This window comes from Ipomoea triloba, chromosome 12, assembly GCF_003576645.1.
Source record: "Ipomoea triloba cultivar NCNSP0323 chromosome 12, ASM357664v1".
NCBI lineage: Eukaryota > Viridiplantae > Streptophyta > Magnoliopsida > Solanales > Convolvulaceae > Ipomoea > Ipomoea triloba.
This window is the reverse complement of record NC_044927.1, coordinates 21,671,594-21,695,518: the sequence shown is the minus strand read 5'-3', so window position 1 is coordinate 21,695,518 and position 23,925 is coordinate 21,671,594. Positions and strand designations below refer to the sequence as shown.

At 33.3% G+C, this 23,925-nt stretch overlaps 2 protein-coding genes across 3 annotated transcripts in view; one reads left to right on the top strand and one right to left on the bottom strand.

Annotated features, from left to right (window-relative positions):
* Window positions 1–2,993, top strand: part of LOC116000268 (golgin candidate 6) — a 9,248-nt gene extending 6,255 nt beyond the window's left edge. Inside the window, exons 16-20 of one of the 2 annotated variants that reach the window (XM_031240321.1) lie at window positions 88–191; window positions 385–433; window positions 1,080–1,145; window positions 1,356–2,120; window positions 2,224–2,993. In XM_031240321.1, the coding sequence (XP_031096181.1) occupies window positions 88–191; window positions 385–433; window positions 1,080–1,145; window positions 1,356–2,120; window positions 2,224–2,778 (1,539 nt within the window). In that variant the 3' untranslated portion in view covers window positions 2,779–2,993. The remainder of the gene's footprint in view (window positions 1–87; window positions 192–384; window positions 434–1,079; window positions 1,146–1,355; window positions 2,121–2,223) is intronic. The other variant, XM_031240322.1, reaches the window with a different exon arrangement.
* A 5,198-nt stretch (window positions 2,994–8,191) lies between these two features.
* LOC116000281 lies at window positions 8,192–11,710 on the bottom strand. Its single transcript, XM_031240345.1, has 3 exons — window positions 10,449–11,710; window positions 9,161–9,703; window positions 8,192–8,941 (listed from the first exon to the last, which is right to left on the bottom strand). Exons 1-3 carry the CDS (start codon window positions 11,370–11,372, stop codon window positions 8,843–8,845), a joined length of 1,566 nt encoding a protein of 521 aa, XP_031096205.1. The 5' UTR covers window positions 11,373–11,710; the 3' UTR covers window positions 8,192–8,842.
* Between the last annotated feature and the right edge of the window lie 12,215 nt (window positions 11,711–23,925).

Genomic DNA, 23,925 nt, shown 5'->3' with positions numbered 1-23,925 from the left:
CCCCCCCCCCCCCTCTCTCTCTCTCTCTCTCCCCTTCTCCCCAGCACACACATCTACTGTTGTTTATACCTTATTTGTCTGATGCAGGAAAATCCTGATGGTCAGTCAATGTTGGCATCTACATTAATTCCTCAGCCGCTATCAACTCTTTATGCTCCTGTTGAGGAGGATGTAAACATGTCATTTGGAAGGTAACTTATGATTTTCCTATCAAACAAGTTTTTTTTTTTTTTTTAAATAAATATATTTTTAAATAGTGTCTCACTCACCTATAAGCTGATTGAGGTGATTGCATATTTTCCAAGACCTACTTCAGCAGGAAAAGGAAAAAGTAGAACAATAGCTTCAAATTTTAATTGTTTCAATGAACATTTCATTTGGCAGCATGCTATTACATGGTCTTACAATGGGTGAAAATGATGGTTATCTTGAGGTAATATACACACTAAACACATCACTTGATATGCCCTGACCTTATCTATTAGAATTATTATTATTATTGCCATTATTTTCATAGTATGACTGGTGATCTCACTCTAAATGAGCGGACACTTTTTATTCTCTATTTTGTTCACAAGGAAACTTTGTGCTATGTGCTGCATTTTTTCCTAAGATGATTAGAATTTGCAAAATTTCTTGTACTTTGTTTTCAAAAAAAGAAAAAAAAAAGAAAAAGAAAAAGAAATGTGGTTAAAAAATGTTTTATTTTACACTGTTTTTGGTATACATTTTCCCTTTCTGAAGAAACCCAGAATCATTTACATTTGGCAGGAATTATTGTGCTTATTTTCGTGTACTTCCCCAGTTTTCAGGACTGTCAGATTTTCCTTATTTATGACCTACAAGCCCTGAACGCCTTCAACTCTTCTACCCTTATTTTTCCTTCTATGAAAGGGGAATGTGGATTTCAGGATGTTAACATATTTCAACGAAGTTATGACAAGTAGTATAATGATTTTCCAACTAATAGAAGTGTCTTGAACAGCTTTTACTGATCATGAATCTTTTCTTTTCAATAATTTTCTTTGTTATAAATTATAATTTATTGATATGTCATCTGGCTAATGCTTAATATGCAGACTTGTGGCAGAGCTGCCAGTGTTCTTTCTCACATCCTCAAGGGCAACAACCATTGCAAAGAAAAGGTAAGCCGATCTGTGAACTCTCTGTTGTGAGCAGAATACTTGGTTTTCTTGCTCGTGCAATATGATGTTTTTATCCTGCTGGCCAACACCATAAGATACATAACTGGGTAGCTAGGTGCAGTTGCTCAGATACATTGTACATTTAGATGATATTATTGTGCAATTTGTCTGCATTGGTTTCCTTAATTTATAATTCTGGAGTTACTGTAGGTTCGGCGGATTGAACTTGAAGCACCTATGGCCACATTTGGAGGTCCAGAACCTCTAATGCACCGTTTGGTGAAGTACCTCGCTCTTACCTCCTCAATGAGAAGCAAAGATGGAAAATCAAGCACATCTGGGAATATTTTTGTTCAGGCTGTTATCCTGAAACTGCTGGTTATTTGGCTCTCTGATTGTCCAAGTGCTTTGGAATCATTCCTTGATTCGCGCCCTCATCTAACATATTTGCTTGAACTAGTGTCAGATTCCTCCGCCATTGTTTGTGTAAGGGGATTGGCTGCAGTACTAATGGGAGAATGTATAATTTACAATAAAAACAATGGTACTGGTAGGGATGCTTTAAGCATAGTCGATGCCATAAGCCAAAAAGTTGGGCTTACATCGTACTTTCAAAAGTTTGATGAAATGCAGAAAAGCTTTCTTTTTACATCAGCAAAGCCAGCTTTGGCACGTAAACCACTGACAAGATCTAATGCTGCCAGCATGGCTGGTATTGAAGATGTGGATGATGAGGCAGCTGATCAGAAGAACGAGGATCATCCTTTGCTTGCATCTATCTTCGATTCTCAGTTTGTCTACTTTGTGAAGCGCTTGGAGGCCGAAATTAGAGAAAAGACTGTAGAACTATACAGTCAACCAAAGAGCCAAGTGGCAGTTGTACCAGCAGAGCTTGAGCAAAAGAGTGGGGAAAGTGATGGTGACTATATCAATAGGTTGAAGAATTTTGTACAGAAACAGTGCGTCGAGATACAGGTATTCTATGGAGAGCTTTTATAGTGTACTGAGTTTCTTCTTCCCTTTGCCTTCTATTCAGCTAGCCCACATCACTTTACTGACATTTCCTGCTTTATAAAAGGACCTTTTGAGTCGAAATGCAACATTGGCGGAGGATCTTGCCAAAACGGGTGGAGATCCTTCATCTCAACTGGAGCATCGAGTTAGCGGAGGATCAGAAAGAGTTCAACTGGAGACACTTCGTATAGACCTCCAAGAAGCTTCCCAACGCTTGGAAATGCTCAAGACGGAGAAGGCTAAGGTTGAAGCCGAGGCTTCGATGTATAAAAACCTAGCCAGTAAGATGGAATCTGACCTACAAAGCCTGTCAGATGCATACAACAGTCTGGAAGAGACAAATTTCCATCTAGAAAAGGAAGTGAAGTCTTTAAAGAGCAGCGGAGCAACTGCTGCCCCCGACATCGAGGCAATAAAGGCAGAAGCGAGGGAAGAAGCTCAGAAGGAGAGTGAAGCTGAACTAAACGATCTTCTCGTCTGCCTTGGACAGGAGCAGAGCAAGGTAGAGAAGCTGAGCACGAGACTAGAGGAGCTGGGCGAGGATGTGGATAAATTGCTAGAAGGAATTGGTGACGACGCAGGACTTGGTGTTGATGACGACGAAGATGAACAAGACTGATGCTTTTTTTTTTCTTTTTTTTTCGTAGTGTTTATTCCTTGCTCGTTGCCTAAATTTATTCCTTGTATTTGTTGGACCTATTGTACATTACGTCGTGACCCTAATAGCTCCTGTAATTTATTTTTCAAGGAAGTCGTGCCCCAATGAAACCACTTGTTCTTCTTGACTCTTGGACATGATTCCAATTAAGACACCTCAGAAAGTTGTTAATATTCCTTTTTTGTCCAGCAATTTTTATCTTTTATTTTTTAAATTTTGTTGGCATGCAAGAACTAACTTGAGACCTTTTAATTAGAATTGCATTCAAATGGCATTAGATAGTGAGATTTTAGTAAACAAGAAATTGCAAATAGCACACGTTTAGCTCAATGGTTTAAGGGTTACTCTAGAAGTCTTGCTCTAGTGACAGAGTGAGGGGTTATTGAGAGATTCAAAATACGTAAAATTGATCAGAGGTGATAAGAACTCTTTTGTGCGTAAAATGTATGAGCTGAATGACTTGTAATTTCTAGCATAAGATAGGAAATCCTTTAGAGTACTACCGATTCTGTTACAATGCAGTATTAGTCATTGACACCACTGAATTTCAAACCCACAACTTTCCACTGAATTTCAAACCCACAACTTTTCTGAGAGTACAATTTTGTACAATTTGATGCCACTAGACTACAAAGGTCTTGGCATAGGAAATTTAAGGGGGCGTTTGGTTCGCACGTGGGAATCGGAATCGGAATGGGTATCAAATACTTGGTAAGGGTAATGGGTTTTGGTGAAAGTATTTAGCATGTTTGGTAGTTGGGTGGAATGGGAATGATTATTAATAGTTGGGGAAGAAATGATGAAGGGAGATGAAACCCTTATTTAATAAGGGTATGGGTTTTGCCATGGGGTATTCCAAACCCATAGTAACATTCACAAAACCTATCAACCAAACACTAACAATCACTTTGATACCCATACCTTATGCCTAAACCCCCAACCAAACACATAGGCCCTGTTTGGTAAATGGTTGTTGGCTGATTGGGTTGGCTGTTTGGGTTAGAAAATATGATTTGTTAATAATATTAGCTGATTGTAGAAAGTTGTTTGATAAATTGGTTGTTAGCTGATAGCTATTTTTTATAATTTCTTTTCTCAAAAAGCTAATTGAAAAGGCTGCTTTGAGTGAATTTTAGCATTTTGGAGTTACAAAAAATTTATTAACCAAACAACTAATAGTGGTCAAATAAGCCAAAATTGACTAATAGGCTGATTATTTACCAATCATGGCCATAGGAAATGTATCCAAAACTAAAAGAAAAAAGGAACTGCAGAGGAATCAATGATTGGACAGTAAGGTCAAAAGTGTGCATGGAGGAGAGCTGTCCGTCACCGCAACTACTGTCGCTTTGTTTTTCAACATTGATAGATTGGTTTCATGATTTGACAGCCATGCCATTTACATTTTCTTTTTATGGGTTACAGATTTTGAATGCGACTACACAACGACCATAATTTTAAAAAATATTTTTAAGATATCACATACTCCGTCAATTATTCACATGCAAAATGTCGGTTGTACTAAATATTACTTCGTGTACCAATATAATTTTTTAAAAATATTTATTAATTATTTACGAAGGAATAAATTAACTACTAATTATCATAAAATCAAATTATTTGACAGTTTTTTTTCCTCAAAGTATGGCACTTTAAAATTTTATTTATCAAAATAGAATAATATTAAACTTTTTTACTTGTCATGTACTCCGTATCTTTTTTTGAGTTTTCATAAGGCTTGAAGAGAAGTGTTTGTGATGTCTTATTAAAATTTATTCATGTGATAAAGTTCCATTATCTTTTATGTATTTTAAATTTAAAATGCAATGGCCTATTTTAGTCCGGTGTATTTTTCCCTCCCTAATATAGTTATATTTAATGAATATTAAAATATAAGTGTACCTTAATCTATCACACCGGTGAAAATACTATAACAAATACTATTTCCCTGCACGGGCCAAATATTCTTAATATATTATAACAAATCAATTCCGTACATTGCACGAGTGAAAATACTAGTTAGTTTTAAAAAGGAAAAACTACATTTTTGGTCCCTAAGTTATACCTAAGTTCTAACTCGGTCCATATTGTATCCATTTTTAACCCATTAGTTATGAGTGAAGAGGTGCGATTGGTCCTCAACGTTAGTGATCTATTTCTACCTGATGAAAAACTCAAAAACATTTAAAATTGGAAGGGTAAAGTAAGAAATTCACATCTTATTCTCCTTCTTATATTGAAACCACCTTTGCAAATTTATTTTTCACTTTCTAGCATCCTATTTCAAGGTTCTTTAACTCCAAAAATATTTCAATAATCCTCATATGACTTGTTAGGAATTTGGGCCTCATATAAGGAACTTGAAACTCATTATAAACAAGAGACACTTTATCACCATCTTTAAACATGTGAAAGACACTATCCTAAAAGTTTTTGATTTCTCTTACTAAGTAACAAATGTAATCAAACCATAACTTTTGAGATACAAGAATATATCAAATTTCTCATGTTGCTTTTATGAGAAACTCCACAATGTACTAACTTGAGATTTTTAGTACGCAAAAATTATTTCATAACTTTGTAGTAGCTTAGTCAAGAATCGCAAATCTCGGCAACATATAAAAATTATATGTATATACATACGTACATACATATCCATTATCAGACATCATATCATTTGTCCTCTTAAAAAGAGGAGCAATGAATGATAAGGAACTTGAGACAAGTTATACCTAAATTCTGACTCAGTTATGACTGTATTCATTTTTAACCCCTCAACCCTCAATTATGATCCTATCCATTTATAATTTTTTAAGACGACACCATCCATTTATAATTTTTTAAGAGGACCCCTCAATTATGATCCTATCCATTTATAATTTTTTAAGAGGATATGGGATAAAATGCATACAGTTATAAGTGGTGGACTGAGTCATCCATATAATTTTTTTTGTTTGTTTTTGCACCATTCACATGAGTGGAGATTAAACCCCCAACCTCATGCTTAAGGGAAGAGGTGCTGAACCATCATACCAACCATGTTGGTTCATTGATATTACGGACAGAAAAAAGTTACAATCAGTTTGTTCATGATCGAGTGATGACATTGTCCCTGCTCGACGGGTGGGCGATATTGACTCTTTGTGCTTTAATAAACTGAGAAAGTAGTTATGAATAAATACTGTATTGTAATAGAGTCAGCAGTATTCAAAATAATAATAATAATAATAATAATAATAATAATAAAAAGACTACATTAATTCTCCTCGGTTAATTTAGTATTCTTATTTGAATTTTGATTAATATTGTATAAAAATCTCCCATATATTTTAAGTTTTTATTTTTGTGCAGTAGCATCTGCCATCTATGTCAAATTTATTGCACATTTATTATGTTTCTTCAAAATGTATTAAATGCAATTTTCATATTTTTCTCCAAAAAAGTTGAATCCCAACACTAAGGATTCCCTACACATCAATCCGACAAAATATTTGAGAAGATATATATGCAGTCGTTTTCCATATTCTTCAAACCATTGTTGCACTACCCCCTCTCTCTCATGTATATTGTAGGTCAAGGTCCACGTTGTAAGGTGGGTTTGGTTCAAAATTTTTATATTCTTAACTTTTTTAACAAATAAAATTAATAAAATACTTCGAAAAAATATATTATTAAAAAATTATATTTGATATATTTTAAATGACAATCATACAGGGCCGGCCCTGGGCAGAGCCCTGGGCCCCCAATTTTTGGGGGCCCCATATTAAAAAAAAAATAATTTATGTATATACTAGCATTAAGCATTACACATGGCTAATTGGCTATTAGTAGTGTAGCTTTTATTCTTTCAATACTTTCATTACCAAAATTACGCAACTTATATTTACACATCTCACAACTAGCATAACTACGTATTTGGTAATTTTTTACATAACTTTTTAAACAACTATTATCTAAAAACATAATAAGTGTGAATAAATGTTATATCCTTCATTTATGTCCATTTTTTCCGTTAAGTTTTGTTGTACATTATGCTATAAAAGTTGTACTTTACAATATATTAGACAAACATACTCCTACCGTTATCTTTTCCACTATTGTTACCATGCACATGCATCCACTATATATTTTCTTATTTTATTCAATAATATAATATATACACATTATATATTGGAGTTATGTGTTAGTTATTTTCTAAAATATAAATATAAAATTTATAAAAGTATTTTACATTATTATTATTATTATTATTTACAATAATTTAAATATTTAAAATCTAAATAAATTTAAAATTTTAATATTGGACACCTATTTTTTGCGCATCGCGCATAAGAAAAACTAGTTTATATATATAAATTACTTGAAAAAGGGGTCCAATTTAAAATATTGCACAGGACCCCAATTTTTATTGGAACGGCCCTGCAATCATATTAATATATTTTTTAAAAATAAATTTACATTTACATAAATTTGATTCATAAAAGATATTATTGTATGTACATAAATTTACTACTGTAAATAAATATATTCACCACTGGGGCCATTTTCATGTATATACAATAGGAGTATTATTTTTATGTACTTGCACACTAATACAACGAAACAAAATAGATACAACAATAATTTTCATAGAAAAAGAAAGATCAGCTATTAGCATTCTGGCCTTGACGCATAGAAGTCAAAATACACGGAATACACGAATAGTGGTCGTTTTCTACCAGTGATTGCGCAGCTTTTATAGGAATTTCCAAAATTTTAATATACATTAGGTATTTAGGTACTCAAAACTTTACAAAGACAGATCGAATTGCTTTGGCTTGTTTTTTGAAAACCGTTGCTTTGGCTCGTTGAGCATAATAAATATAATATAAACATAAATGTGCAGTCCAACTATCAACTTAAGCATGTTTCAATTTAGTATCAAGCGTAAAAGGTCAGGTTCGAATCTCGGCGTCACCTAAAAATAGTTGCTTGGAGCCCATCAAATAATCAAATAATCGTTGGATGGAGCTTCAATTTGGCTCAAACCCCAAATGCTAGGACTAGTAAGAATGATGGTAGGCGACACATTTCTCTAACAAAACATGTGCCTACAAAACTAACACATGACCACCATAATACCAATAATGCAACCCAAGATTAATAATAATTAAAAGCAACCAAACACTAGAATTTTTAAAAATAAATTCATTAGAACACCAAAAACTATTCCTGGAAGCACTCAAACATTTCACATTTGACTAATCAAAGCATAATGTTCTCAGAGGTAGATTTCACAGTTCAACCACCAAATTGAGGGTCCCCACACCTTCATTTTAATGGACACACTCAATTATGCTTCTCAGTGAAGAAGCATTCGACACTATTCCATCAATAATTATAAATCACGGGATGTATTCAATATGGTAATAACTAATAACATGACCAACAGACCAGAGAAATTGCATCAATTTATGCAGGACCACAAGTACTTGGCCATCACTAAACACAGGAGAAGAAGACTATACAACAAGTCAAATAACAGGTTCCTGCACAGGAATAACGTACCTCACATACGCGTGGCATTGTTGTATATACCTCGCCAGTCACCAGAGAGTGAGTTCATCTCGAGTTTGAAATAACTATGTAAGAACTCTTTAAAACCGACTCTCTCGAGTTTGATATAACTATGTAAACACTCTTTAAAACCAAATGAAAGTAGAGACTAAGACCACTTTAGCACTCTTGACCTTTGAACAGAGATGAAAATTGGAGTGCATAACCCAACAAGGGGGGTAAAAAAAATAGAGAGAATCCAGAAGCCTACACTGCACTAATCGTCTTAATAAATATTACAAGTATACAGATAGAATATATGCTAAACTAATTCATTTCTCCCTATACTAGTGGCAGTGCCTGGGGGCTAGTTTGGGAAACCTGAGAAAAATCTCAGCAAGGAAAATTTAATGAATGAAGAGAGATACCCACAGGAGTTGACGGAGAAAATTTGCCCTTGAAAACTAATGGCGCTCAAAATTTCGGATTATCATATTTCACTGACCTCATCTTCCCTACATACACCCACATCCAGCACCATGTTTTTTCCCTCGGACTTTAAGACTCTGCAGCAGTTCCTCCTCGGAGACTGTTAAAATGCAATTTAAAAGACGAAACATTAGAGTGTTGCCACACTAATGAATGGTGAGCTATTAATGCTGTCTAAATATGTTTTCTTCTTATAGGGAGCAAGATGAGTTCATAATATCATTTCTAGAACAAGCAAGCACGTTAACTCTTTTAAGAAAAACATTCAAAAGATGAAAAAAGGGCAGAGATAGAAAATAAAAAAGAATAAGGGGCTTACTCTATCCCATAAATGTGGATCGGGCTTCTTATAAACCTCTATTTTCTCAATTTCAGACGGTTGTGCCATTTTCCATTTGCACGCGGGATGAGGAACTCGATGACGAGTATACTTGCTGACCGTTTGATTACCCAAAGGATCCATTTTTGCACTTGACAAATAAAAGACAAAAGGCCTTTGGCATGGGTTCCTCATTACGGGCCTCGTGTTAAAAGCATAGGCTGTATAATCTGCTCTCTTGTACCAATTTAAGAAGGTCCTCGATGGCATTTCTATTTCACGGGGAGACAACACCCCACGAAAAATTTGAACTGCAAAGCCCCACGAAACAGAGATTGTCCAACTCCTTGCTTTGTCATAGCATATGGATTGTTGCATAATACCAGCCGAGTCAAGGTTCGCCGGAATTAGAAGCCGCTGTAAAGCTTGCACTCGTGTAACATTGGGAAAGATAGGTTCCACCACATCCAGATGGTGCAACGTGACCAATGGTGTCACCGGATGTGACGCTAGCAACCCAAATAAGTTTCCGTATACATCATACTGCATAACCAATCAAACAAGAAACATCGTCATAATTTAGCTAACTCTACATAACCTTTCAGTACATTGACTAGACTTTCAAGAAACCATTAACTACAAAGGCTAAATTGCATATAATGCTGAAAAACTCCGGCCTAGATTAAGCAACAAACAAAGAAATAGATAACAGTTGATCAGTATGGCTGCTTATTAACGACCCAAACAGAATTGCAGGATAGACTCCAATCATAAGCACATATACTCTCATATTGTACTTGCATATTCAACAATTAGCATTCAATTTCCCAGTTAATTAAATCAATATTAACAAATTTATTTGGAGACGAGCAACTGAGCAAAACCCTCAAATCCCCAAAGAGAAATAGCCACACACAAGACAAGACCCAAGAGGCATTTTGTTTAACTAAAGCCTCTCAAGAAAACAACAAAAGCTTGCAACTTTGTGGTACCAAACCTATAAAAAGTCTCAATGTACAACCTGGAATTACTTGTTGTCCAGTTTGTCTCAATCATAATTAGAACAAGAGAAGCAAAATAGTGCAAATACATATCCTACCACAATTAAGCATATCTTGCAAGCACATTCAATCAAAATTTCCCAATACACAAAAACAATGCACCAACTAGAGTCACAAAACAGAGTTTACCCCGTACAGACCCTTGGGTTTTGGCTGCAAGTTAGCCAGGTAGTGACTACGGGTTTCCCTCATTCTCTCAAAAAACAAGGCACAAATATTAAACTCACCTGGTGGAAGCCAAGTTCTTTGGTGAGTGGAACACCGAGTTCAGACATACAAGCTTGCATTCTATCATCGGAGCCATAGAGCCCAGGGTATCTCTGAATGCACCTATCTTGCAATTTGTCAAGAGCTTTAGCCAATGGGTAGCTAATGGCAAAGCCACCACCCCCATAAGCCATACTATAAGAAAAGTAAATGTTCTGCAAATGGCTCTCACTGGAACTCCCAATATAGTAAAACTGATTGTGATCATACTTGTTCAAAATCCTAACCAAATTATCAGTCACAAAAACGGTATCGTCGTCCCCCATCACGAACCACCGCACATTCTCCATCCCCAATCGGAGAGTCTCCGACACGATCCGCGAAATCCGGATGGCGGACCGGTGGCCCTGCCGGTTCTTGTACGCGAACCGGGAAGTGTCCTCGGAGATTCTCAATTCCGGGAGCGATGAATCTTCCCCTTTCGCTTTCTTCACCGCCTTGTCTAGCCACACTATCCCCCTCATTTTCTCCTCCGGCTTCCACCACAGCTTCGTGTAATTCTTCCGCTTGTCCCACAGCTTCGCCGACGCCGCAATGCCGAACACTATATGCTCCAACCCCGTTTTCTCACTTTTCCGAATCCCCGTTTCTCCTAAAGCCGCGTACGGCTCCACTGTGGAGTTGATTTGCCGGCGAATAGGCAAGGCGGCGCTATGTCGGTGAGGGAAAACGTCGTCGTTGCAGGCTTTGGAACTAGAAACCAGCTTGAGAGTATACACCACATAGGTAGCGGATACAAATAGAATTAACCAAACCATAAATTTCGCCATGGCTCGATTCTGCGAGCCCGAAATCGAGCGAGGCGTGCCGGATGAAGGGCTCTTCACCTGATCCCATAAGATTTTCTCGGAATCCTTATCCCTCTGTAACACCTTGATCGTCATTGTCGCAACCGCTCAACCCAAAACCAGTTTTACAATCGAACTTACTTTCACAATCGAAAACAATGGCTTTTCCGGTGGCCACGGCGACGGCAAAAAAAAAATCAAAGCTTTGAAGAAAAAACGCGGCAGATCTAAGGAATAAAGTTGTGGGCTTTCGAAATATTGAAAGATGAAAAGAATTTGAGTTGCTTTGTTACAGAGAAAGAGGAAAGTAAAGAGGGAGATAACATGCATTAATACGCCCCCATGACCCCATCAATGAGCTTAAACCTTTCACAAGAACAGAGAAGAAGCGTAGCGACTAGCGACTGACTAAAAAAGCAATTTTATTCGTAGGTCTTTACCAGTCTACTATCTACCGTATAAATTACTCCCCTATTAATTACATTTATGCGTAATCTTATTCCATTAACACAATTTCTTTTTGAAAGCTTTAACACAATTTGTTAACTCCACGGAACTTCAGGAATCCACGTAAAAGAAAAACATATTATTATTATTATTATTATTATAATACAGCAATATTTATAAAGTATTATATTTTTGCTATATATAGTAACGTGTTTGGTGAACGATTTTCATAATAGAGTTGGATTGTATTAATTTTATAGGTTGAGATATGAATATTAAGAGAATTTTTTAGACACGATTTGAATTATTTTAAACTGAATATCTGGTCATCAATGTATGTTTTTTCATAATTATATATTTTAAAAAGGATGAAAATTACATTTTTGACACCTATCATTTTATTATTTTATAATATATGTTAATCTTTCAAAATAAAAATTAGAAAAGATCATTTCCATGTTTTAAAAAAATTACGGAGTAATTTCTTTTATACAAATCTACAATTGTTGTTTCAAAAAAAAATAAAATCTACAACTGTAAATAGAAAATACGGAGTAACATAAGGTGGAGTACTAAAATAATGGAGATGTGATGTCGTGGAATAAATACATTACTTTTTTGTTTGTTTTTTTTAATAGTACTATGCACTACATGCAGGGAGCGACGGACACGTGGTCTTAATCAATCCGGTGGTCGGGCCGGTTGGATATGGCCCGTGTTTAAGGTACTTGCTGGAGACAAACGTCAACCCGACTCAAACGGTGGTTTTAAAAAAAAAAAAAATACTTCTTTAATTACTTTTCCCATATTTTTTGTTATTATTATTAGTATTATCCCAACAATCCAACTATCCAACCTCTCCCATTTCTATGTTCTGCACTTCTTCTGCTTCACCATTTTGGGCATAAAGTTTTTAAAAAAAATATTATTTTTCTTAATAAATTCATACATTTACTCTCTGATGTATAAATTTATTGAGAAAATATTTAATTGCTAATAAATAAATTGATTAATTATACTATACACTAATAAAATTGACATCATAATTAAATATAAAAATAATATAACACAATAACACCTTTAAAAAGTGACTACACTACTCAACCTTTTTGTAACCAAGCAAATATAATATTTAATAAAGTATACCATATTAATCTTTAAAATTTTAATTCCTATGTCTTGAAAAAAGTGACTGAGTGAGTAAAACATAATTATCGATTTCTCATATCAAAAGGTTTTAAGTGTAATTATTGTCAATATTCTCCATTTCTCGTATCAAAATGTTGACTCACACCTACAATTTTAATAATGTAATATTAATTATGTTTTTATAAATTATTTCCAAAAAAAATTGAATGGCAAATCCATAGATTTATGTTTCTTTTCTTTTAGTTTTTGGTTACTTTTAAATTCAGTAATTCCACCGCGTTATTTTCCTTGCCATCAAGAAAGTGAGGATTTTATGCTATTTATCATTAGCAACTCCAAGATTTCCGGTAACCACATTAAATTCTTTCTTATTTCAAAGCTTTTTTTTGTTTTTTGTCAAATTTGTCGCCGGATTTCCTTTTCACTAACTGAAATTTTCCTTTTTTGGCCCCTGATTTGCAAAAGCAAAGTTTATTATGTGAGCAAATCAAGTAACAAAAAATGCAAAAATTATGAAACTTCACTTGTAAACACGTTTCAAGCTAGATTCCAACACCAAGAAAAACCTCCTATATTTTTTGGTTTGTTCACAAAATTTTCTAATTAAGAGTATATTAGGATTCCATATATCAAAATTAATTTCACGGAAATTATTTGTTAGTAACAAGAAAAACCTGTAATCATTACCTGAGGTACATCACGTCTTATAGCCTTAGCTAGCCAAGGATCATAAAAAAGATAAAACAACTTAAGTACCCATAATTGACTGGCTTAAATAAAAAAAAAGGCCAATAGGTGTTTGAAAGTCAAACTTAAAACATGGTAATTACCAAACTAACATTGATAACTAACTTAGTTAGGGTTGTCCCAAACCAAAACTATTTTTTTTTTCTAAGATCTAGAACGGTAACATAGAACGATTTTTAGTTAGGTTAAAAAAAAGACCACGCGAACTCATCTACGTTCAATAAATAAAACTTTGTAATTTAATAATTAATTAACATCTTCCAAATAAAGTAATATGTGAAAGTATGATATATTCGCCTTTCCAATTTACGTTTTAAAAATTGTGTCCCAAAATATAATAGGTAGGGGTATGCATTCGGTTAACCGAACCGAATTAATCAAAAATTTTAAACCTTTAACCGTTAACCAAACCGAATTAATCAAAAATTTTAAACCTTTAATCGTTAACCGAACCGAACCGAATCGAAACGAAATTTGTGTTATCGAATTAACCGAATTGAAATTTTTCAGTTAATCGGTCGGTTAACCGATTAACCAAACTTTTTAAACCTAAAATTTAAAATTCTAAAAATAACACCTAAAATAATAAATTCAATTAAAATAAAATAAAAATCATAATAAATTCAATTAAAATAAAATACAAATCATAATAAATCCAATTAAAATAAAATACAAATCATAATAAATCTAATTAAAATAAAATACAAATCATAATAGAAATTAGGAATTTAGGATCACATAACTACATAAGTATTCATATTTATTTATTTATATACAAATTAAAAACTTCAGTTAACCGACCTTTCGAACCGAATTAACTGTTAACCGAAGTTTTAAGATTCCTTTAACCATTCACCGAACCGAAAATTTCGATTCTGTTATTGGATAAGAGAATTTTTTTCGGTGGGTTAACTGATTTTTTTTTGGGTAGTTTGCCCACCCCTAAGAATAGGAAAGTTTGCAATAAGGGGAAATTTTAAAAACTCTTTGGATCTTAGCATCACGCAAGCAGATTAGCAGAGTGTCTTATACGACAAGTCAACCGCATTTTGCAACGGCACTTGTTTTTTTTCGTCGTTTTCAACGAAGATGTGCTTTTTTTTGATCACTCGTTGTCGCCGTCGCGTTCAACATTATGGAAAAACTGTACCCATCGTTTTACGGTGTCGGAACAGATCCGATCCGGTGGTCGCCGCCTACCGATACTATCCGCCAACACCATGTAACAGTCACATAATTTTGTTAATTTTGTCTTGCCGACATAAATACGAGAATAATGCTACCAAGTTATTTCTGTTGAAAATTTATGGCATGCAATTACTTCCTGATGTGATATTATTGTATTATATCCTTTTTTGCATATAATATTCGCCTATTTGGTATTCCGCTACTATGACACTAATTTAAATTGATTAATTCAGATTTAACTTGAATCGTATCTGCATTGTTTGACATTTACACAAGACTAAGAGCAATTGCAGCCCACCTACATACCAAGTGACCTAAAGATCCATTGTTTCGCACCAGAAAATATATGTCTGACAAATTGTCCATAACGATTTTATGAGCGTCCCAAATGCTTAGAGACTATATTGGGGACTTGGGTCCCCCACTCTCTCCTAGTTCCTATTATATATAAAGAGACATTTTATAGTAATTAAATTTGTTCATGTAATTAGAATTTTATTAATTTATAGTAAGATCCATCAAGATGAAATTTGTTACGTTTATTATGTCAAAATTTGCTTCTGCAAGCTAGGTTTGCAGTCCACTAATCCAATGATCTAAGTTGCTAAATTGTTATTGCCAAATCATCCACATACATTTGCCATCGTCAACCAACGACCTTGCCATGTCAACTTAACCACATCATCATTGATATTTTATTTCATTAAATAATAAAAAAGCAAAATAATATTAGTAAAAGTCGAGCTCATACCACTTATAAAAGCATATTTTAAAATTATAATCACTTTACTACAATGACTTTTAATTAATATTTTGTTTATTGTATTTAAGTATTGAATTGTTTGGGAACGACAAATTATGACTCTGTTTGACAGAGTTTATTTAGGAGCTTATAACTTATTTCAAGCTACTAATAAGCTATAAGCTTTGTTTAGTAATGTTCCTAAAATAAGCCAGTAGCTTAAAATAAGAGCTTATTTTTGAACGCTACCTTAAGTAGCGTTTCAAAATAAGCTAGTAGCTTCCTAACTTTTTTTCCATCTTTAATCTTATTATTTATAAATAAAAAAAAATGACATCATTTACCCTTCCCAATTAAAACCTTTTTGGCTAAACATTTTTGAATTTTTCTCTTCAATATGTTAGGTTGTAATTTCAATTTGACATTTGTGTTTGAACATTGATTTTTGTATGAACTAATCTTATGAATTATAAACATTTTGTTTTACTTTATATGTTTTTAAATATATGTTCTTACTTTATATTTTATTAAAATATATTGATTTCACTACTTTATATTTTAATATATAAACAAACCTATTTAAATTTAAAACTATTTAAATTGTACGAAGATGTCCTTTTTAGTCTTTTTACATTTATCAACTTATCAAAAAGCTAATTTTACCAAACACTTTTAAGCATAGCAGCTAGCTTAACAGCTATTCATATTTCAGATTCAAACTTATAGCTTTTCAGTTTTCAGCTACTTTTCAGCTTTCAGCTAGCTTTTCAGATAGGTTTGCCAAACATAGCCTATATTGTAGATCATTGATAAATATTTATTTTTAGTATACTGAATGTTCATTTTCAAGGTACTGAAAGTTTATTTTAGGTAATATACTTAAAATGTGCATTCAATGTACCAAAAATGAATTTGTATGTTAATGACTAAGTGATTCACATGGTAATGTAGAGATTAATTTGAAAGCAAAACAGAGCAACAACTTTTTAAAATTTCATTAATATTAATATGTCGTTTATTTTATTGAGTAGTTTTTTCTACGCGCTTTGCGCGAAGACTTGTGCCCAATATTTATACCCAATTAGTATATCATTTTGAAATAGATATAATGCATGTTTTTTTTTGTTGTCGAAGTTTCATAAATATTCGAGTAAAATTTTTGTTGTGTATGTATTTGAAATTAATACAAGAAATTCAAATTCACTGTGATAAATATATTCCACTTTAATTTTAATGGTACTCAACGTTGTATTACACTATTTTTGTCTTTGAAAATGAATAAAATTTGTTTAAATATAGTCTTCTTCTTTTTTTTTTTCTTTTTTGAGAAAAAATATAGTCTTCTTCTAATTAGAGATATATCCCTTATAAATTCATATTCATATATGAATATACATAATACTTGATTTCAACTATCTCAATTCAACAACTTCCACAAATTGATATCCAAAAATCTTGTATCAATTCAACTGCAAATGCATTATGTTGCTGCTCATTTATAATATTAATATTTTTAAATAATAGTGTGTGTGTATGTATATATATATATATATATATATATATATTAATATTATTATTATTGAAGTAAGAATTATAGAAATGATAAATTATTAAATATAACTATGTTAATATTTAATTAAAATATAAATGAATTCAAACTTACCATTGAAGAATGTAAGAAAAAATATTGTGTATGTATGTGCATGGTAATTATAATGTGAAAAGATAACAGAAGTTATAACGGTAGGGATATTTTTGTCCAAAAAATTATGTAGTACAACTTTTATAGTATAAGGTACAACAAAAATTAACAGAAAAAACGGACATAAATCAGGGGTATAACCTGGATTGAGACTTATTATGTTTTTAGATTAGATTTAATTAAAAATTGTAAAAAAATAATTTTATTCTAGGAACTTTACAACATACTTCGTATTTATAAAAACTTCCAAATTAATTTTACTTAATTAAACATTTAAAAAATAATTTAATTCTAACATTTTAAACATTTGAACACATTTTTCAAAAAAAAAAAACATTTGAACACAGTGTTTAATTTATTATTATTATTTTTTTTGGTGAAAAGGAGGGACCTGGGGTCCCGGAATTAACGTCGTCTACTAGTAGGAACTTGATGGGCGTCACGACCAAGTAGCTCTCTTAGCCCTCTCGGTGAATGATCCAACAATGTAATTCCCCAGGAAGAGTTTTGACCAAGGTGGGCTAGGAAGTCTGCACATTGGTTCCCTTCACGAAACACATGGACGATCTTGATGTCTTAGAAATGCTCGATGAGAGATTTACATTTTAGAAGTTTCTAAAAATATGTTATACTATTTCTCAAAAAAAAATGTTATACTGGCGAGCTGTCGTAGGCTCCCAAATTAAACCTTAAAAACGTAGTAGTGAGAGTAAGGATCGTTCCCACGAGGAGTAACTAGTTTGATTTATGAGTTCAAATTAAAGAGGGGGGTTCGGTATGAAATTAACATTCAAAATAAGTAAATAAGAATAGGAAAGATGATAATCAAGCCAAAGTTTACGAAAGAAATCAATTGAACTTTTAATACTTGGTCTAAGAAAACATTCACCACTAGATTTTAGTAACTGATCATAGATTCACAGTTAATTCATAACAATTGAACATTCGTTGTGGGATTAATTCCCGATTTTCCTTAGTCGTAGGTAATCAAACACAAGCGATATCAACTACCCCTAACTATCAAATAACACAAGACAAGCACTTATATTTAATTTGATAGCAGCATTAAAATAAGAAAATCAACGACACTGAATAACATAAACACATGCGGTTATGTTTAATTCATATTAATATTCTTCCTATGATTAAATTAACACTAAGCCGTGATAAAATTAATCATAGTTGCTACACCGATTAGAAAACCAATTAAACGAACCGTTAACTAATCTAGCAATAAACTATTCAAGAAATTAAACTAGTAGGCCTCCTAGCAATTAACTGGAACAGTCATATAAAATAAAACAAATGAAAGCACAGGAGAATATCAATTACTCAAATGAATATGAATTCAACATTAAGAACTAAATCAATCTCACGGTACAGAATGATCCAGGGTTCATGTAATCTTTTGACCAAGTTTAGAGAATTAGCCTCGCAGGGCCATGAACCAGAGAATTTAACAGGAAAGAAAATATTATGAACTGTAAAAATATAAAATAAAGCAGATAGTCTGATTCTCTCAACTACAGAAAATCACTACTATTTATACACTCCTAATCCCAACAAAAACTCTTAAAATGAGGAAAATAATTAATCTAAAAATTAATATGAACCTCTCAAAAATAAACCCAAATATCTGAAATTATCTTTGCCGTTCGTTTTCCCTGTTGACCAATGAAATCCTCAAAGTTTGCCGTCGACATTTGTGCTGCAGTTGCCGAAGAAGTCTTCGGTCTTCCTCGTACGTATGTGCTGCGCAGGGAACAAAGAAAACTAACATTTGAATTTTCTTATTTCTTTTGTTTGTTTATTTAGTAATTAGGTTATATAGTTTGGGTCAATTTTATTAAACAAATAAAAATGGGCTAATTAAAGGATTACAACTAAAATGTAACTTTTGGGCCTAAAATTAAAACTAAAATCTAAACCTTAATCATGCCCAATAATTATTATTATAACTAATCAACTATTTATTCTAAAAATATTAAAATAAAGTAAAATAAAAATTAATAAATATAAATATACTATAAAAACCTACTTAAATTAAAGTGTAAAAATATGTTCATCATATACTAAACCCTATAATAAAAGTAATTTTTATATTGTTTTTAAATGTTTAATGAAATAAACAAAATAAAAAACACAATTAATATTAATAAACAGTATTAAGTTATAACAGTTGTAGTAAATTGACTATTTATATTATATATGGTAAAATTGATATCGAATTAGAGTGCTAAGTTTGGAACAAAATTAATAGTTATTGGATTATTTATGGTCAAATTGAAAATAGTCGACGGTGCAAATTGATAAATATTAATAGTCAATGAATTATTTATGATCAAATTAAAAATCGATAATATAAATTGGTAAATATTAATAGTAAATTGACCATTATATTACTGAAATTAACTCAAATATTAATTTATATCGTCTTCATAAATCAATAACTCGATATTATCTCAAACATCCTAGTTAACCCAATGTCCTTGTAAAGTTGTAATCAAGATTCTCACGCTAATTAATTTAATTACTCTATACTTTATTTTTTTTGAACAATTAGAGAATCTTGTAGTCATTTTTTGAAGGTAATGGTGTAAACCAGTCGAGTTAAACTTGAACTTAGTTTGACTAAAGTTTGAGTTAAAATTTGTTATGGTGGCTCAAGTTGAAACTCGAGTTTGATTCAAGTTTTAAAATGTAAGCCCAAGTTTGACTCATTAATTTTTATATGGCTCGAACTCGGTTCGATTGGCTCGAATTTATTTTAGAATTCATTCATATATATATATATATATATATATATATATATATATATATATATATATATATATATATATATATACTAGTATTTGTACGGGCGATGCGCGAAAGTTCATGTCCAATATTAAAGCATTAATAAAATATAAATAATTAAAAATTTTAATTTGAATTTTATATATACAAATAATATATGTATTTTATACACACACATATATGATTTCCCATTCATAGAAATTTAATTAAAATATAATCAACCATTAAATTAATTATATAATGATTTTAATAAAATGATAATTAAGGAATAGGAAAATGATATGATAGATATAGGTGTATGATAATAATGATGGAGTTAAAAACTAATGGTGTTATAACGGTGTAAGGGTAGTTTTGTATAACAAGAATGNAAAACTAATGGTGTTATAACGGTGTAAGGGTAGTTTTGTATAACAAGAATGTAGTAGGGACAATTTTGTCTAATAACATTGAAGTGTACAACATTTAAAGTAAAATGTATACCTTTATTAGCATACAAGAAGGACATAAATCAAGGATATAACCTTGATTGAGACTTATTATGTTTTTAGATATAGAGGAAATGGTTCAGAGTATATTTTCCCGTGCGATTGTGCGATACTCACCTTAAGCATTAAAACTGCGGCGTACCTTAAGTACACAAGCCACGCACCTTAAGAACATAAACCACGCACCTAAGGTTTTAAAATGGCGCACCTTAAGTTTCAACAACTCACGCACTTTAAGTATACATATCATATCACGCACCTTACGAAAGAAAACAACGCACCTTAAGAAAGAAAATCACACACCTTAAGCTTTAACACTCATACACCTTAATCATACAAATCACGCACATTAAGAAGAAAATTACACACCTAAAGTTACCGCACAACCGCACACGAAACACCCCACCACACGGGAACTGAATTATATATACATATACAGCGAAGAAGGATCCTCTCTTTCTCCCCCCGCCCCCCTCCCCCTTTCTCGTCAGTCGTCTCTATATATGGAGACAAAGAAGAGTAAGATTATTTAAAAAAAAAAAGTTGAAGACCGTCATAGGCGCTGGTCATGACTGCCTTCTCCTCATTTCCTTCTTCGTCTCTGAATCTAGAGATGAAGAAGGAAAGTCATCGTTGGTTGAGGAAGACAATGTCACCGATGATGTTTGTTTTCCTCGAAGACGTTGGTAGTAGATAGTTGCGCAGACGATGTCACCGATGATGTTTGTTTTCCTTGAAGACGTTGGCAGTAGATAGTTGCGGAGACGATGTCGATGATGTTTGGTTTCCTTGAAGACGTTGGTAGTAGATAGTTGCGGCTGTGACGGATGACACAACGACATCAATAGAAAGCGTCACGTTGTATCATATCATATCATATTATATATATACAGGGAGAGAGAGAGTATTTATTTTAATAAATGCCTTTTTAAAAAAAAATTAAAACTTTATATAGGTGACAAGTCCAAATAACGCCATGTAGGCGGTTAATGAAATTTATAGGTAAATAATCGGTTTTTGGATTTGAATATATGAAAAGCACGGGTTATTGTGTTTAATTGCTAGTTTTAAATAGGAATAAGGGCCAAATTAGCCACTGAACGTAACGCGATAGTGCAATCAGGCCACTGGACCTAAAAAACGTGCAATTAACCCACTCAACAGCACAAATGCCTCCGAATTCACCTGCTAGCCGGTTTCCACCGTTTCTTTCCGGTTGAGCGCTGAGTTGGCTGATGACATGACATCAGTAGGTAACTTTATTTATTTTCCTTATTTTTTTGTTACTTTCAGAGTGTACTTCATTTATTTTCCTTATTTTGGTTACTTCTAGAGTGTAAGCAAAACGACGGAAATTCTCAAATCGAAAAAAAAATCCCAAACCGATTCAATCAAAAATTACCAAACCAAAAAAAAATCCCAAACCGATTCAATCAAAAATTACCAAACCTTCCTCTTGCTCCAAACCGATTCAATCAAAAATTACCAAACCTTCCTCTTGCTTCAATCAGAAATCCCCAATGCCTTTCAAAGGAGTAGTAAATGATGAATCACATACCATGATGGTATAATTTCAAGAAATAAGTACAAAAAATAAAAAATAAAAAAATTGATTACCTTACCGCTAAAGGCTATGCCGGAGGAGGCTACGGCACAGATCTGAATCACAGTATTTTCTTGCTTGGTAAATGGCTGCTTCATGAAGTCAGATTTTTCAAGAAACTTTGTCCAAGTCTTGACAAAGAAGAAGCCTAGCAAGCAGCATAGACAATCAGAGAAGGGATAATCCCAGTGGTGAGGTTGAGCTTCATGACTATGAAAGTGAAGAGAACGCCCAAGACGAAGATGACGCAGAAAGCCCTAAAAGTCAGCTGATTCCACCACGAAGGCACCTCTTTCGACTCGAAAATCTTCTCCACACACTCCGACGACGGTGTTGAGAAGCTCCCTGTTAATGGTGCTTAGAATCCGAACATAGTAATTGGAACCAGTGGAGGAGCCGACGAAAGAGTTGTTCTGGTTGATCATCTCCATAAACTGCCCAATTACAAGCGGCACCGACTGGATCCGCTTAAGTTTCTCCTGCACTCGGAGGTGCTCCTGCCTCAGGTTCTTCAGTTCATCCTTGACGTATTCCTCTTGTATCTCGATGAATTCCAACTGCCTCTGCAGCGATTTAGCCGCGCGTAGAGATCGAATGACACGTCCTGATTGGACGCGTCGGTTCGGGTCGGCGGAACCTCCAAATAAGGCTTGGGAGTAGGGTTAGGATCCAGAACCATGGCGTCGCCATTGTTGGAGCTCCTTATCGGCAGAAGAATCGGGAGCTTGCAAAGAAGACAATGGAGTAGGAAACAAGAAAAGTTAATTATGGCAGACTCCGAATCTGTGGGTGTAGTTTACCAAACTTGGAGTTTTCAATTTGACCGATGGAGTGTGGATAAAGATGAGAGCGTGGTGTGGGTCAGGGAAAGTAGGACAACTGCTGCTTACTAATGCCATGTCATCAGCCAACTCAGCGCTCAACCGGAAAGAAACGGTGGAAACCGGCTAGCAGGTGTATTCGGAGGCATTTGTGCTGTTGAGTGGGTTAATTGCACGTTTTTTAGGTCCAGTAGCCTGATTGCACTATCCCGTTACGTTCAGTGGCCAATTTGGCCTTTATTCCTTTTAAAAATTATGAGCGTAATTAACTTTTTGTATAACATCAATCAATTTTTTTTAAATCATTCAACCGCTGATAATTTCGTATCACTTGTCAATTTTCACACAATTATTAGACGTTGTTTTCAAAAAAAAAAAAAAAGAAAAGAAAAGAAAAAGAAGCTACATCAGATGTACCTAGAGATGGACCTACTCGTCTCAATCAATCAACAACTCCATATGTACGATAGTATAACCTTGCAGCATATGAGCATTCCCTGTTGTACGTGGTACTTATGTGATAATTACTTAACAAATTAAAATATTTACTTCTTATTTGCATTGTTAAATCAGTATATATTTACATTTCAGATAGACCCTTAAGGCCTTCTTAGTTCAAGTTTTTTTTTTTTTTTTTCAATTTTTTGTGGGCCTTAACATCCACCTCATCATCTACTATCCTTTTTTTTTTAGTACTACTGACTCAGTTAAAAATAACCGAATTTAACAGACCTAAAATTTTGATTTTCGGTCAGTTCAGTTATGAGAAGTATCTCGGTTATTTTGATTGGTTATGCGAAAGCTAATATTTTTTCAGTTATTTTGATTATTAAACAGACCGATGGTTATGAGAAGTACTTCGGTTATACGAAGGTTATTATTTTTTCAGTTACTTCGATTATTAACAGAAAACCGACCGATGCTCACCCTACGTCGTTTTCATCTCCCGGTTGAAGCCTTGAAGGA

Excerpts from the sequence above, each read along its gene's own strand:
- LOC116000281 (XM_031240345.1), bottom strand. The coding sequence starts at position 11,372 with ATGACGATCAAGGTGTTACAGAGGGATAAGGATTCCGAGAAAATCTTA. Across the intron at positions 9,704-10,448 it reads AAGAACTTGGCTTCCACCAG|TATGATGTATACGGAAACTT; the intron begins GTGAGTTTAATA and ends TTGGTTATGCAG. Across the intron at positions 8,942-9,160 it reads ATCCACATTTATGGGATAGA|TCTCCGAGGAGGAACTGCTG; the intron begins GTAAGCCCCTTA and ends GCATTTTAACAG.